This window comes from Erithacus rubecula, assembly GCF_903797595.1.
Source record: "Erithacus rubecula genome assembly, chromosome: 4".
Taxonomy (NCBI): domain Eukaryota; kingdom Metazoa; phylum Chordata; class Aves; order Passeriformes; family Muscicapidae; genus Erithacus; species Erithacus rubecula.
The window spans coordinates 19,242,395-19,259,175 of NC_136686.1; the positions used below are offsets into that span (position 1 = coordinate 19,242,395).

Sequence of the window (16,781 nt, forward strand, 5' to 3'; positions counted from 1 at the left end):
TCAGTTAGCACATTTCATTATCATGCAATCTTTTGTGAGTATTGCCCATGATGAATAATGAATAGGAGATTGAAACAAGGCATTCTTCTGTAATTTCTTCCCATTATCACATCTAACTATGTTCACTACAGCAGAATTGATATTTCAATACAGCTACCTCTCTCTCTCTCCTTTACTTATCAGTGTTGTAAAATTTATTGCTTTTGCACCATGCATAACTTGTGGAGGTATTTGCACGTGTGAAACAATTAATACAGATTCTTAGTGGAACTTGGCCTGTAGCTTGTTTGTGTGTGTAGTGAACTGTTACTTATTTTTGAATTTATCACATTAAAAACCCATTTGAGATGCGATGGCTTGGTTGCAGAAGTGATCCAGGGAGTTCACAGCTGAGGCAGTTGGATCCAGAAATATGTCTGCTATATTAAATGTGTGATGTGACCACATCTTTATCTCTGTAACAATAGTAAAAGCAGTACCTCTGCCTAAAATAGTCAATGAGCAAAAGAATGATAAGAGATTTCAGATTATCAAGTAAGTTGAAGCATTTAAGTACAGAGGCAATACATGTGTTTTTTAGCTGAGAATGTCACTGCTGAAGTTGCTGCAGATGAAATGAAGAGCAAAACACTATTTAATCTCCCTTTATAAAATTTGTAAGTGCTGCTCTGTTAAAATGTTAGGACATTCTGTAACTATAACATGTAAAGGTATATTTGAGGTTAAACATGCATTTTAAATTAAACTAATGCATAAGCCCTTTCTGAACTGAGATTTTTAAATCATTTTAAGATCCCAGATGTACCGGTGCTGGGCTGAGCCTGTGGGTATAGGCACACAGAGGACTGGAGCTTGTCTGGAGGGGCTTCCCAAGAACAGTGCTTTATGTGGAGTCTGCTGGCTTTGAGGAAGGGATTAAAGAATAGACATTATTCCCAGGATAGCTTTGCTGACACCAGTTGATGAGCAGTAACATCTGTTTCATAATGGGAAAGCACTCCAAGCTGCTTTAAAACACCTGACAAAGTTACTTTTAATTCTGTGTGAAGTAAGTGGGAGGGATAACTACCCTTAATTGTGAAGTGGATTCCTGTGTTGATACAAGGTTACCTAATCCATGCTTGCCTGAGAAAACAAGATTTATGGTTGTCACCAGACTTTTGCTCAATTTCCATGCCCTCATTTGCTCTATCTGTTCAGATTTAAGTACATGTAGCAAAATTGATCAAAGGTAGGAGAAAGGAGAAGGGGACATCTAGGCATTAGCAAAACAAGTATATGCCAGCCTTGGAACATTAGCTGTGTTTGCTTGGAGATATGCAGTAATAGTGGAAAGCTAAATGGGAGCGCGGCTCAGGTCTCTTTTGGTTCCACACACTATGTGATGTGACAGCATTCAGGGCTGGGAAAAGGCTCTCCATGCATGTGGGTACCCTTGGGAGTGGTTTTGTGTGGTGAGATGGTTGGCAGTATCTGTGATACCAGATGGTGTCATCCCAGGGTTAGGGTTATATCTGCTTCTTTTCCCCTCGTCAGCCTCAAAGCTGACCTCATACCTGATTGTGTGACAGAGATGCAGCAATGATTACCACTGTGTAAATCTTGCATCAGGCTATTTTCAGGATTCAGAGAGCTGTTTTCTTTACAGCACATGAGATAGAAACATGAGATCCAGTCGTGCTTCTCATGATCTGCACTATCAGTGGCCATGACCAAAGCACAGCCCTTTATTTTAATAACTGTTTTTTTTTTTTTTCTTTTTTTTCTTGCTGTGCAACTGTCTGACAAGGACTGCTCTAGTGGTGATCTAGAAACATGGACTGTAAGCATGTAAGATTGGTGAAGGTTGCCTTGGTAGAAGTGTTTCTAGCCCAGAGGACCACTTCTGTTTCAGAAAGCCCCTGCAGTGAACAGGAGTCATTCAGCTGAAGTCAGTGGATGTTGTTTTAGGCCTTTATTGCCTGATGATCTGTCTGCTTTAACAAGCCTTTGCTTGCTGAAGTAGAGGTCCACTTTATTTCCTTGAAGCAGGATTTTTCATCCAGTGAGCTGTGACTCCCCCCAGGGCATAGGGAAAGATAGTGATAGCAATTGGAGTAATCCTAAGACATGGAAAAGATGGCTAAACATTTGAAGAAAAGATACCTTGCAGAATGAGTGCAGACTATTATAGAGGATTATTGTGATCAGTAGACTTTACTATAACAATTAATAAAAGAATACAAATGTCTTGATATGAAGCAAGGTGATGGTCCCATAAAAATACAACACCACAGCAAGAACAAAGGTTTCAAAGGGGCTGCACATGTGAAATAGAAGGTGACATAGAGAATAATGTCTTCAAAAGCAGGCTTCAAGTGTAGAAGTGCACATTTAATTCTAAAGTACGAGCTGAATTCTGAGTCTGCATGCTTCAGGCATGCAAACTTCTTACTAACATCCTAATTTCTGTCTGGTTGTCAAGTTCCTTAATTCCCTGGGAAAGTAAGTTGGCAGGCTTGGCAGGCTTGGTGGCAAAGGTTTTTAGTATCTTTTAGTGCCAGAGGAGGAGCATTGTGCAGATCTCTCTGGTATTACTTTATCTTTAGTGAATTCTTGTAGAAGAAAAGGTTGGACCAGAGTCTTCTTGCAGTTAGACACAGGTAAATAATCGATTTTTCCTTTTTATTGCCATGATCAAAATGCTGAATGTATTCCATATTCTTCCTACCTGTAGAATGGTAAAAACACTTTGGTTTGACCCAAAGTATTTCACATAATGTGAAAAAATTGTTGCAGGTCTTCCCTTACCATTCTTCATCTGTTTAACTGTCTTCTTCTTTCCACTTATATTTTAATGCTAAAAGAAAAAAAAAGAGAAAAGTGGTGGTTATAGAATTTTGAAATAGAATGGTTCTACTGCTTTTGAATCTGTTCCTGTTTTTATGTGGTGAAATTATCACTAGTCTTTGGTACAGTGGAAACAAATTTGGTGAACATACTATTCTGATACTATTCTAGAAATTAAGTTATGTGTTGCTGTCTAGAGTTGCACTTGTCAGAATTTTACCCATTGTACCTTGTACGTAGTTATGAATTCACATTTTTTTGAAGAGCTCAGAAGTAAGAAGACAAGAGAAGTTCTCTTTTCAAGTGCTAGCTTTCTTTTTGATCTATAGTTCTTAGCTGCTTTGGATAGGAAGATTTTCTCAATGCTCTGTAATTAATAACCTGACTTCAGTTAGATGAGATTTGTTTTAAGTATGTTGCACATTTCTCAGCATATATCATGGCTCTTTATGGGAAACAGTTCTTATTTTACAACCACATTTGCCTGTTCTGGTAACCTGGTATTACAAATATTTTAAACATTTCTTTGACTTACTTTATGTAGCAAATGCTGAAATACTAAGACAGACTAGAGAAAATGTTGCAATATTTACAAATTCTTTATAAAAGTATGCTGTTTTTTACAGCAGATACTTTTGGACTAACTATAGAGGAGTAGGCTGTTGATCACTTACAACAAATACATGGAATTTACTATAGAAGTTTTAGGAATATTTTAGATTTTTTTCTGATAATGTTTCCAAAATAATTCTAAGAACTTGAGTAGGGTTACTAATATTTTTCACAATTATTTTTTTTAGAAATATCTGAGTGTAGCTGAGTATTGAGTTTATTTATAGTTCTTGTAAAATTACTCAGGGTCTCTGGAAGGCAAACAAGGGGAAACAGCTCACATTTTTGCCCGCTTTAGAAAAGAATGAGAAAATATATGTTGCAGAGATTTCATTTAAAATGTCTAATAACTTTCAGAGTTATTAATAAGTATCTTATAAAGAGGAGATCTGGGTTGTAGGGCTGCAGGTGCAAACCTACTTGCTCAAACTCATGATAAGAAGGAGACAGTTTGGTTCCATTTGAGGGAGAAATGAGAGGGCTGGATTTTTCTTCTTCATAGCCAGAACTCCTGTTGAAAAATTGGTAGTGGTTGCAAATGTAGATATAAGGGAGCTAAGAAAACCTCCCAGTGTTTAGGTGAACTGTGTGAACTTAGTTACATTCATAGGTATTATTACAGTGTCATTATGAATGATTTCTCATAACATGTATTTGATATTTTTCACTGAGGTACACAGGGAGCTATACTGCATCAGAACATCAGCACTGTGCTGTTAATATACCTGTTGTCCAAATAGAGCCTACCTTATTAATTCCCAGATGTGGAAGGTGCTTGGTGCAGATTAAGTGGTCACAAGGATGAATGCCTGCTTTGAATTCCCTCTCTGCCTCTGCCACCAGAGTTGCTGTGGGATGCCAAGTAAATCACATAAACTGACAGTCTCATTTAGTCATTAATCATGTATTTCTGATTTCGTGCCCAAACTAAGGCACCTGTAGCCAAAACTTCTATAAAGTGTTCACCACTGCAGTAAGATGGGAATGTAATGGGAATGGTGCTTTAAGTACATGCAATAAAACTGTTAAATAGACTTGACATTGAGAGGTGTCAAGATAGGCACCCAGAATTACTTTTATTCTCTCTTTGGTCTCCTCTTCCTTACATAAAAATAATAGTCTAACCTAATCTTGCAAAGATTGTGAAGAAGAGCATTAATAATATTTGCAGGGCTGTAGGTGCCTTTGCAGTGAGTGATGAATTATGCACTTATGCTAGAAACCTGTTTGTCTTTTGTAGGAGAACATGTACTGCTTTTAGTTACATATTTAGGCCTGACCTTGCAGAAAACTGTTTTTTCTTTTATTTAAATTACTGTAAAATCAAATTCTTTGTACAGTGATCAAACAGCCTGGGGGAAAGTATATAATATTTGAGCATTATTGTTCAGTCCAGTGTAGTTTTAAAGTAACACTAACTGCCTATCTTTTGAAATGAAAGTAGTAAACAAACAAATTATTCTAAACAAATCTCATGTCTTAATCATCATCCTGTTTGATTTATTTAAGTTCCTGTTTGGAGCAGAATATACTTTTGACTGAGAATCTTCTTATGATCTAAGGAAATAAGATCAGTGTGTGCATGTTAGATGCTTCAGTTTCAAACTTACAAGTGCCAGCCTTTAGTCTGAACTCTGGACCAAACCCTTCACGTTGGGAATGGCACCTCAGAATGTGTCATCCAGAGCAGCTAACCAGGTAGGCAGTGGCACAGACCCTGTGGTAGCTCTCTGCTAACCAAGAGGGAATTTCTGAGGCTGGGGTAGGTCTGTAATGTCTAAGGCTCTCCATATGTTTCATGCTCAGTGGTTGCTGGGTGAAAGGCAGAAGACTCAGTATTTGAAGATGGTTGACTGCTTTGAAAATATCTGTTGCATTAAAGCTCCTGAGAGACCTGGGCAAAGGCATGGGTAGTTTCTGAACTGTATTCCAGCTTAGGGGTGTCAACCATGGAGGTCTGGCAGTCCAGAGCTATTCTGGGCAGGCAGAGAGGCACCCAGAGAAGCTTTACAGGCAAAATAAAACTGCATTCAGCTTTAGGCAGGAGACAAATGAGAGTTTGTAGCATTGTAGCTTTTGTACCTTGGCTCCATCTCAGACACCATTAAATACCTTCCTATGCCAGGAGACATTAATTGTGATGCAATAAGTTGAACCTTGATTTTTCTTCTATCTGCCTATCATTTTCTTCCCTTCTGTTGTCCTCCTTCTCATTATGGACAGATTTGGCCACTGTCAAATTGAATGATTTTTTTGCATACTTGGTTGACTGATTCTTTTTTCCCCTAATTTGCTGATACAGTCAACTGTGCCAGTAAAGCAATTATGCAAAATTGTGTATAAAGGTTTAATGATACAAAACAGTGTTCATCACAAATCTAATTGTGATTCTTAACATCCTTCCATAAACGCTGTGGTTAATACCTTTTTTGTTAAAACATGTGTTTAGTTTAGTAGCTAAGGGAACATTTAATGTACATGTCACTGTTAACTTTGGATGGAAGCAGTAAATAAAAATAGTGATTTGGAGAAGTTCAGATAATGATCTATGTGCTGTCAGGTATGATTATAGAAGTCTGCTTTATTACATATCAGGCTACATCATTACCTGTTTTACATTATGAATGATAACTATGTATGGTTGATTGTGCACTGAGTCTAATACAACACAAAGATTAAATACGAAGATGGACATTGTAATGAAGCAAATAATGTGTCTCCATACTGAAAGCCAAGAGACAGTGGGTTAAAAGAATTGACAGGTACACTGTACTTCGGCTTGATACCTGGTTTCCACTTGGATAACTGAGCTGGTTCAGGAAAAGAGCAGTAAAGCAATACTTGGTAATACTTTCACTGAAGCTAAAAATCCCATTGGCTTTTCTTAATCCAGAATAGAGCATTTAGAAATGTTCCAAAGCTGATATTTCTCCTTCATGTTTTAATTGACATTTTCTGATTTCTGCACTACTGCTTTCCTCGGAACCCTGGCTGGGATTTAATCCTACCACAGAAAGTACTGGCGAGTCAGATATTATTATTAGGATTGACATTTAGTAGAGTCTCATTTATGTCAGGTCATTATGTACTGCAGGGAGAGACCTTCTGCCACAGTCACTAGAGACAATGCACATGCTACTTCCATCAGGCAGAGTGTGAGGAGGGAGATGGAAAAGTGGTTCTCCTTTCTGTCCCCTTTTGGTTAGCAGTTCTAAGGCCTTATATCATCTTTGCATGGAGCAAGCACTACAGACTGTAAGGACAGGGAAGAGGTAACAACCCAGCAGTGCTTTCTGCTACCTCCCTAATCAGGGTCACACTGGGATGCTGAAATATGAAGGTGAGTTCTGTTCACTTGGTTCACTCCAGGTATTGAAATGTGTGAGCTGTGTTTCACTGAACAGAGCATTCTGTGGCTTATATAAGCAGCTTTACTACACTGCTTTCTGAAAACCGAGGCCTGAAGCAGTCGTGGAGGTTTCAGGAATGTTAATTGTCTGTGTACATGAATGAGCTTAGAAATGGTAGTTTTTTTCAGTCTTCCCGTAGCTCATTGAGGGTAACTGTGTCACTGCTGGAGAAAAGAAAACTATTATTTTTTTTCTTCACAGTCTACTAATATTTTCAGGGCTTGATATAATGTGCCTTTAACAAACCATGAACTTCTCTCCTACTGAGTCACTGCATCCTGCCTACATTCAGTGTAGGCAGAGAACCATTATACTAATCCACTCTTCCATCATATCTCTAGCAAACACATGTATTTTCTTAGAATGTTTATTTGGATACAAGGAGTGCAAGTTTTTTATTTGGCAACACAAATAAGTAGGAGATTGTGATTTCTGAACTTTGTAACTCTACTTGGGGTAGTTTTGGTTTTCAGCTATGATATGATTTGACAAATGTATGACGTTCATATTTCCTTATAAGGGAAAATTCATTCACCTCTGCAGATAGGATAGGTTTAAGAAGCAGATGCTGAAATTGGACTTTTGCTTTGTTTTTTAACAGGTACGGTTATATGCAAGGCCTGATGCAATCCGAAGAGGATCAGGGGACTATGCTCTAAATATTACAAGGAGGCTCATTGAGTTTTATGAAGATTATTTTAAAGTGCCCTATTCCCTGCCAAAATTAGGTAAGATTTCCCAAGGAATGTGAAGTTAACCCAGAAATGAGAGATTAAGTCAGCTGTTGTAAAGGAATGTAATGTATTGGATTTCAAGTTAAATGTTTGGGTGAATTTAGGAGGATCAATAAGTAAGAAATTTTTCATTGTGGAGGAAAGGAAGCCAAACTGCACTTTCTCCAACCTGGCACTGAAAGGAGCAGGAAAGAGTCAGTATTTACATTTGTTAGACAATGAGTAGAGAACCTGAGACCTTTCACTGATGACTGGGTTTTTCTTGGTTTTTTCAATGTCTGTTTTGGTCCTTACTCCTATGAGATAGTCACTGGAAGATGTTTGGTTTGTAATACTTGTACCTTGGTGCCTCAGCCTTAACAGAAGTGAACATGTTTGTGGAAACTGGCAACCTCTAGCAGTGCAAGACTGTGGGCTTATTTTTTCTTTTTAGTTTTTATGGCTGATATGGCTTATTAATGATGATTAGTAGACAAGCTTACTGTCTTGTTGTTTATTGAAAAAAATGCTGTGAATTTGTTTTACTGTGACATAAATGTAAACTCCATAAATTTCTATTATTTTTTAAAAATAGTTTCTTCTCATCCTCCCTTTCATCACAATCAGTTGGTCTCCTACTCATTTAAATACTTTCCACAATATTATTATGCCCTCCCTCCTTTGGAGCATGTTTGATGAAGATTCAGAAAAGCCTATTGCTCAGCAGCAGGAAGAGAGCATGCATTTGATCAGAAGTGTTAGAGTTGGAACCCCAGGTGATCCTCCCAGGGAGTCAGGGTTTATTTCATTAAATCCCTTGCCTGCTGAGTAGGTTTATTGGACTTACAGCTAATGCTGTAGGAGATAGATAATGTAATTGATGTTTCTAGATCAGGGTATTGCATGATTATAAGTATGTTGTGGCATTTATTTCTTGGTGTCTTTTAATAACAGGTTCTCTAGGACAGTGTTGTCCTACAGAAATATGCAGATGGGTAAAACAAACATATGACATATTTAGGTATACACAAATTTCTTTTTTAGACTTTGATGTATGTCTTCAAGTGTGTTAATGTTTTGTAGAGGATGTTCTAGGCTTACAGGAGGCAACATTTTGGAGGGAAGGAAATTAAGAACTTGTTGAATAGAAAAGATGAACATAGAATGGTTTCAGTTGAAAGGGATCTCAAAGATCATCTAAACTTCCAAACATCATTACTTCAGGTTGTTTATTGAGAATGCCAGCTGGCAGCAGGGGTAGTAACTGTATTTGCATCAGAGTGTCTTTCAAAATTATAGCATATGATCTTTCAACCCAACATGCTATATCAATTTTCATTGTGGTATGGCATATCTTTTAAAAATATCTCATTGTGAGTGAATATATTCCAGTTTGGATCTTTTTGGAACAGAATGGGAGGAATAGTCACAAATAAAACTGTATTTTTTTTTTCCTCAAATATTTGCAGTAACATTGTTAATAAAAAATAATGTATGAAAACTTCAGCCATTCAGCAGGGGTACTATGAAAATAATTACTATAGAGATAATTTTTTATAATATAGTAAGGTTGAATTTTTTTAATGTAAATAGGAAGAAAATATTCTAAACTCAGTGATGTAAATATTTTTAAAAAACTAATTGGCATATTAATACAGGTATATTTGTTTCAGTTCATCCAAACACTGATTGCTATGTTTAAGCATGTGTTGGTGTCTTAAACCTGAAAGAATGTAGAATTTTTATTTTCATTTTAAACTTGAAAAAAATTCAAAGGTTAGAAGGTTAGGGGCAGTAGTCTGATGAGTGAATAGAAGGACTGAAAAGGGTAATACTGGAATCTGTCTATGACAGGGATTTTGCAGTAGTATTGAAGAATTTCCCAAATGAAAAGACAAAAGAGCATTAGTGACGGCAACAGAAAAAGCATGTGCATCAGGTAGATGTGTTGATACTGAAAATACACCTGGGCTCTCCAAAAGCTTAGGACTTAGGATTTACTGCTGCCAGCACTGCAAAGGATTGAGTACTTTATTAAGGTTTTAAGAAAAATGAGCTTGTTTTCTTGAGCGGGGCATTTCTGGAGTTTTTAATTTCACTTCTAAATGTGAAAGTGGGAGTGAAAAATGAAGAATGTACTTTGGAAAGCTTTTTAATGTCAACAGTTTTCTAGAAAATGTTCTGTTTCAAACAGATTTTTTTTTTTAAAATTGCCTCATGTACTTTGCAGTTCTAACAAAAAGAAAGTTAACTGAATGTAATTATTTTGGTTGAAAGCACAATTTATGTTTACAAAATAATTTTGCTGAAATACTGACCAGTTAACTATGGAGGTGCTGTGCTGGTTATTGATTGAGGCATTTTTACTGTCAGTGGTGTCTGTTTGTGTTATAGTTGGAACACTACAGGTGATTCTCCCTGGACAAGGGGCCTGCCACCCTTGGCAAAGCACTTCATAATCTGTGTGGTCATCCATTTGAGCTCTCTATGTGGTAGCAGTATCTGAGCAATTTTAGGCTCTTTAGATGTGTTGCTGTATCAGAAAGATCTATGTTCATTTGTTCACTTCTGAGTCATTGAGGTCTGTTTCTAAGGCATTTGAAACTAGTGCTCCTTACTTGAGTTTATGATAAATCAGCCAGTGTTCTATACAGGACCCAATTCCTCCTGTTGCTCTTGACTACCTGACTGGTGGTGACCAAGATTTCTTGCTGTGCTTACATGCAATCAGACGGTTTTGGCTAAGATTTTTTTTACATGTCACATGGTCTCTGCTGCCTTCTGAATGATGTGAAGTAGATTTGTTTTCCAATTGAAGTGAAGTGTGGTAATGAATGTGAATTGGGAATTTCTCTAACTGGAATTAACCATTTCCACATAAGTTCTACTTAGCCTGTAGGTATTTTCTTTTTTCCCCTGCATTGCACTCTGAGCTGAAATGTGCTTGTGTAAGGTTTCAAGCCAATAATTATATGTTAATTTCATTAATGAAAAATAAATCGCATCTTTTAAAAAAACGTAGATTTTTCCAAGACTATAATACTATCATTGTAAACATCAGTTAAAGTGATGGGTAGATAAACCATTGAATTCTGTTTAATCTAAAAAGATTTGCAGAAGGGTTTTTTTATGGCTAGTGAATTCAAAATATTTCTGTATTTATATCACAAAGTTATTTTTAATCCTGTTTGCACTGCATTAAGATCTCTTTGTATGCATAGAGCTTTTTCTTGTGAGGGTCTTGGAGACTGGAAAGGTCTTGAATTTTTGCCCCTAAAGCCCTGACCAATTGCTGTTTTGAAGTGCACAGAGCTTAGAAATTTAGAAAGAAAAAGAAAACAAACAGAGAAACCACCTTAAAAGTGAGGCTTCAAAGGGCAGAGTAAAAGTCACACTATGGGGAATAAAAAGGTAACCAAGCCCTCTTGCCACGTGGACAGGTGTGATTGTTTAGTTGTAAATGGTTTGAGGTGGAGGGACTGACTGGCTTTTTCAACCAAGACTCCACTGCATATGGGGTCACATGAGAGTGGAGTAGTGACAGAATCCCCTCCCTCACCCTGCTTTTAATACAGCCCAGACTGGATCATGTCCAGCCTCTCCTCCAACAACACCCCTAAATGAAATATATTTTCAGACTTCTTAAGGTCCTTTTCTGTAGATCTGCTGTATAGTAAACATTGGAGTTTCATCTGATGTATTTTATGTGGTTATTTGGTGGGTTTTTTTGCTTTCCAGGTATGGTTGGGCTACTAATTACCTGTTTCATGCAAAAATGTTATGGTTTTATTTTCATTATGCTGCATAAAACACTTTGAAGTTGTGAATGCAAAGTCTCAGAGAATGATTTTCCAAGGGATTTAGTGAACATGTTGCACAGTGGAAGACTGGACCATTAACATTTGCTTGTGGAGTATTTTTGGAGGATTCAGTTTTTAAAGTATATCACTGAAGAATTTAAACTCTTTCTTACGATGTAAAAAATAGCTCAGCCATTAGAATGAAGAAGTTTAGCCAGGGAATGTTCCTGTTCTGATTTTTACAGAAAACTCATGTACCTCTGTACAGTTCCCTGATGGTTTACAGTGAGTATTTTAGTGACAGAGAATTGCTGCTGCCTGGTGCAGTGTGAGTTGTTGCAGCTTCAGAGAAAAAGGGTTGAGATGCTGTTATTGTGGTAGCCAGGTGACTTGCTGTGGACACTAGTGATTAACTGTTCATTTTGATTTAAGTGCTTTACTATTAGCTTGACTCTTGGACATGCTCCTAACCTATTCATTGTAATGTTGCCTTCTGCCCTGCTTGATCTTCCATCATCTCCATCAGCAGTTCTTGTGCTACTGCTTTCTTCCCCTTTGTTTGTCCTTCCTCCTGTCTCTGCTGTGCCTTGTGGGGTGAACCTCCATGTTGTTGCCTGCATTCTGTGCTTGAGTTATGCTACAATTTTCACATGCTTTCTCATGCTACCCTCATGCTTTCTCTCTAGCAAGGTGAGGTTTCCTCCCACCTGTCCACCTCTGAACTGAAATTACTGTATAACACCAAGCAAGATAATTTGTTTTTTTTTCTTGTCTGTCTGTAAAATTAAAGCATTAATTAACTTCTGGAATGGGACGGGTGGGGGAGCAGTCACTAAGAACTTGATTCATATGCCTAAACATAATTAAGTGGTACTGTTAAATGCCAGGGGATATTGTGAGAGCTCTTAGATAATGTTCTGCTGGCTTCCAGGTGAGATTCTGTTGGGCCATAGCTGGCCCATATCTGACAGTTTCACATGGATTTATTGCTTTTTAATAGCTTTGAACATCTCAGTTGGGGCTATCACCCATGTTTAGGCAGCAGAGTTGAAGCCTGCTATTGTCTTTGACCAACTACTTGAAACAAGTGTAATGTTTCTGGACCCAGAGGACTATTTATTGATGCAGATAATTCCTACACAGAGAAACAGTATCACTTCTTCCCTTTGGAGTGTGGCCATTTTGAGCACTTCAAAACAGAAACTGGTCAGGACACCAGGGGGAAAAATTCCGGCTCCAGCCATAGGGACAAACAATGTATTTTCTCTTAACTGTGACATGAATAGAATCCATACCTCTCAGATAAGTATTCAGATAGGTATATTATAGCCAGTAGCAATTCAGTCAGCCCATAATAAAAACAAGGTGACCAAGACTGACAGTGTTCCCACTGGTTACTTGGCTAAATCAGCTTGGCTTTTCAATGAGTAATTTTAAAAAAATGCAAAAAAGATAAAAAAAAACACCTGAAGAGTGATGCTGTTATGAGAGGGGAATAGGATGTGAGATTGTAGGAGATTCCCTGGAAATGTCAGGGCTGTTTTTGAGCCAGGAGAATCCTTCATCTGAATGTAAATAGATTTTTCCCAAGCTGCTCTTCAGTATGTCATTTGAGCAGTTAGTGCCAGTGTAGAAGTGGGTGCACTGAATTTCAGCAGTGTCTATTCTTAGTTCTCTACATTGTGAGAAACACAGATGCCTTCAGAAAATCATGCATTTTATTATGAGTTAGGTGAAATAAATCTTGGCTGAGAAGGTACCAGTAAAGGTATTCTTTTGACTACACAGAGAGGAAATTAATCTGGATAGTTTAAATTTGATCTCTGACTTTTAGGTGGATAAAAGAAAAGGTGAATACTTCTGTAGGATTTATAGAATGAGGTAAGATCTTTGACAGACACAGATTTCCCATAGAAATTACAGGAATCACCAGAAAACTGTGAACTTCTACTTGGTATGAGATGGTTAAATACCTAAAAGCACATGAATCCAAAATGCTTTTTGCATAGCTGGGACAGAAGTAGCTTTCATTATAGTTCCTTTCACTTGCCTGAGCAGAGCTCTCATACCTGATTGACCATGTCTAGCTTTTGAACTAATTTTATTTTTAAGAGAGGCTACAGAACAATTTTAATAACCTCTTAGATTAGAGAGTCAAGAGGGTTCATCAGAGACTTTGACCAGCAGCTGAGACCTTTTTTACCTGCCACCATAGCTTTATTTTAAAGGAGAGCCTTTGGTCCACAGTGAACTTCGTGTGTTTTAGGATTAGTTTTTGTTAGAGGTTAGTGCCTACTTGTCATTAGGATGTGAGAGTTACTTTCTGTCCATGGTGTGACACTATGAAAGTTACCATGCAAAGCTCAGAGCTACATGGCAGAAAAACAAATATAAAAGGATTTAGAAAAAAGATAAATCGTATCCCTGAGGATCCTATGGTAAATTTAGATGATGCTCAAGAAAAGACGTGTGAATTCTTGGGGGAATGTGTAGGAAGATTGGGCTGCAGTAGAATGTGCTAAACCATGAATTTTTTTATTTTGAATATTGTACCTGTACCATTTTGTTTGAATGAAGTAGGTAATGCAGTTGATTGTTATCAATTAGAGTATCAATGAAAAAGTAATGGCTTTTTCTCTCGTAATTGAGGTAGCAACCTGATAGCACCTATGTCTAAGATAGGACAGAAGTGTTACACAATCTGCTCAAGAATGTTGTGTTATGGTGGAAAAGGAAATGGCTGTTGTTGGCCTAATGAAACATACAGTCCCCCTATGCAGTCTTACACACTGGGCATTACTGAAACAGCACCTTCAAGAGAACTTTATATTTATAAACAAAGCTGATGGAATAACATGTAATGGAGTCACATGTTCACAATGACAATATTTGAGTAAATATGAAAGTTTACTGCTGACTTGCTTGATTATCTGTAATTTTGGTTCATAGTTGTATGACAAACTTTAAATAATTTCAAGTTCAATTCATGAAGGTTCCAGTTTTCATTTAAACAGTTTCAAATGGAAGGAGGGTAAACCAGGACATTTTGATGACTCCTGTTTCTTCTGTCTTAAAATGTGAGTTAGAGAATGTCCTGAAGAGTGAAACTCAGCAAAATCAAAGTGTTGTGTTGAAGGTAGAATATAGGACTGTCCACATCAGACACTGACACCGATCACTCAGAATTTTTGTTTCACATGTACAGTTTAAGAACAGGTCAATTCTATTATTTTTAAAGTTTGGTGTGAATTGATTGAGACAGGTAGTTTAACATGCTTCAGTAGCAGTAGCAATATCTTCCACTGGTATTTTCTTCTCATTCAGCATTGTGGTTTTTGGCCTCCCATATTTGATTTGAAAAGTAGAAAACAACTCAGTTTCAGGCTGGACTCAAAAAAAAGTTCAAATGAGTCTGAGAGGAACTATAGATCAATACAATGGAATCTTTTTTCCATTCCTGTCTAAAAATGTGTTCTGTAGCAGTTTTAGCCCTGCCTGTTTGCTGAATACTATAGTTGCTGTTGCTTCCAGTCCTGGAAGAAGTAATGTTATGGCAGTGTTCAGAGTCTTATTTCAGAAGCACGATTTTATTTAGCCTGAAAATCGTACTACAGCCTATTTCCTTGGTCGAGACAGGCAAGAAAGCCTTAAAAGACATTTTTCCTGCATCTGTCCCTCCCTGGAAGCACTTAGAGCTGTTAGGGTTTGTGTAATTCCTTGCCTTCCTTCTCGTAGGGTAAGCCTGCTGTTTGAAGACTTAGCAAACTCATTTAGGATGCTTAACTGTAGTTTCAGAGCTAATCTGTACCTTCTTATTCAAAGTCTCTAAATGGCTGGGACGACAACTTCCATGCAGAAAGACTAAACTATTTTAAGAATGCTTGCATTGTGTTGCTCCTTTTGCATAGGCAGCAATTGTTTTCACAGCAACTTAAGAAATCCTGCCATCAGTTTCATGCTGATTATTAGGACCTTTAGGAGTAGGTGAATTTATTTATTTTTCTTATCAGTATCATTGCTAAAAGTAAGTGAGAAGAAGAACAATTGGTTTTGGTTTTTTGTTCTCTCTTTTTTTTTTCCCCTCCGTGCAGCACTAAAGAAGTGTTGCTATTAATTCTCTATGTTTTCAGTTTTAGAAGGTATATGATCCTTTGGGGTAGTTTTTTATGCCCTCCAGATGGTATTGTGACAAAGTTTGTTTTCCATTAGATGCTGATTTGAGGGCAGCCAATATATTATATTGAGAAACAGAAGTTTCACCAGGCAAAACTGATGATGAAGCACTTTGCCCGCTGCGTGACTTAAACTGATTTGTATTTGGCTTTGCTTATTTTCTTATGCTTGTTTTGAAATATGCATGTAAGTATTTTAGAATGTTACCTATTCACACAGTGTAATGCTAAGATCATGGCAACTCTGTAATTGTCCCTATTAAGCACATTCTTTTTCACTATGAACCTTGTGCCATGAAGGAAATAGATGAGGGTAGAACACGCACACACACATACACACTCTCTCTCTCAAAATAATCGAAATATTCTTCCTAGTAAATCTAAAAGGTATGCATTACAAATCTATAAGGTATGCAGTGAGAGTTAGAAAAAAGTTACCGGTTACTGAAAATATCCTGATTATTAGAAACAGTTAAAAATCTTAATGTAGATGTGTAAAAATGAGTTTTCACATCTTACTTTTGAACTGTAAAAAAACCCTATAGATACAGATGTAGAAAAGATATATTTTCATATATCAGCACAAAGCATGCAAAGTTTCTTTCAAGAGATTATGACAGTGTCTTGAAAAGATCATAACACATTAAAGTGGGACTTAAGTAGGCCAGGGATTTCTGTTCATACAAAAGATGTGAGAAAGTGTATAGCTACTGAGCTGAATAAACCTATTGCTGCTGGCTAAATTCTGCTGGCTTAGTTATAAACCTTCTACCTGTACTAGCTAGTTTCTGTAAGCTACTGAAATTCAAAGGGATGTATGTGCTCACCTTTTATTGCTTTTGCTAAGGATATTGTAACTGAAAAATATCCTAACACAATGAATTATGCTACGTTTGCAGTTCCATGCCTGAAGCAACTTCATTTTTACATTATGGAAACCAATGACTTTCAGTGTAACGATGAAAATATTAAGATGGCTGAACAACTTTAATTTAAGCAAGTGAATTACCATTGTGCATTTCCCCCTTGCCCCACTTTGCTTCCTGTGTGCTGGCAACCTTCTTAAAATGGTATATGGACATTGAAGGAATAATTTAATTAAAATTCTGTGGAGATCTCTGGTAGGTACTTCTAAACTTGCTTTCCCTGTTCTCTCTTGTTATATATGAATTCTCCTTTATTTTTTCTTCTAATTTATTTAAATGCAATCTGCTTGTGTATTTAAACCATAACATTTCCAGATTC

The 16,781-nt window shown here is 37.1% G+C and overlaps 1 protein-coding gene across 3 annotated transcripts in view; it reads left to right on the forward strand.

Annotated features, from left to right (window-relative positions):
* TRHDE (thyrotropin releasing hormone degrading enzyme) overlaps positions 1–16,781 on the forward strand; it is a 204,623-nt gene that overhangs the window by 30,360 nt on the left and 157,482 nt on the right. For all 3 annotated transcript variants that reach the window (XR_013773960.1, XM_079303633.1, XM_079303632.1), the window contains one exon: positions 7,453–7,579. Coding sequence is in view for 2 of the 3 variants with exons in the window: in XM_079303633.1 (XP_079159759.1) it covers positions 7,453–7,579 (127 nt within the window). In the remaining variant the exon portion in view is untranslated. The remainder of the gene's footprint in view (positions 1–7,452; positions 7,580–16,781) is intronic.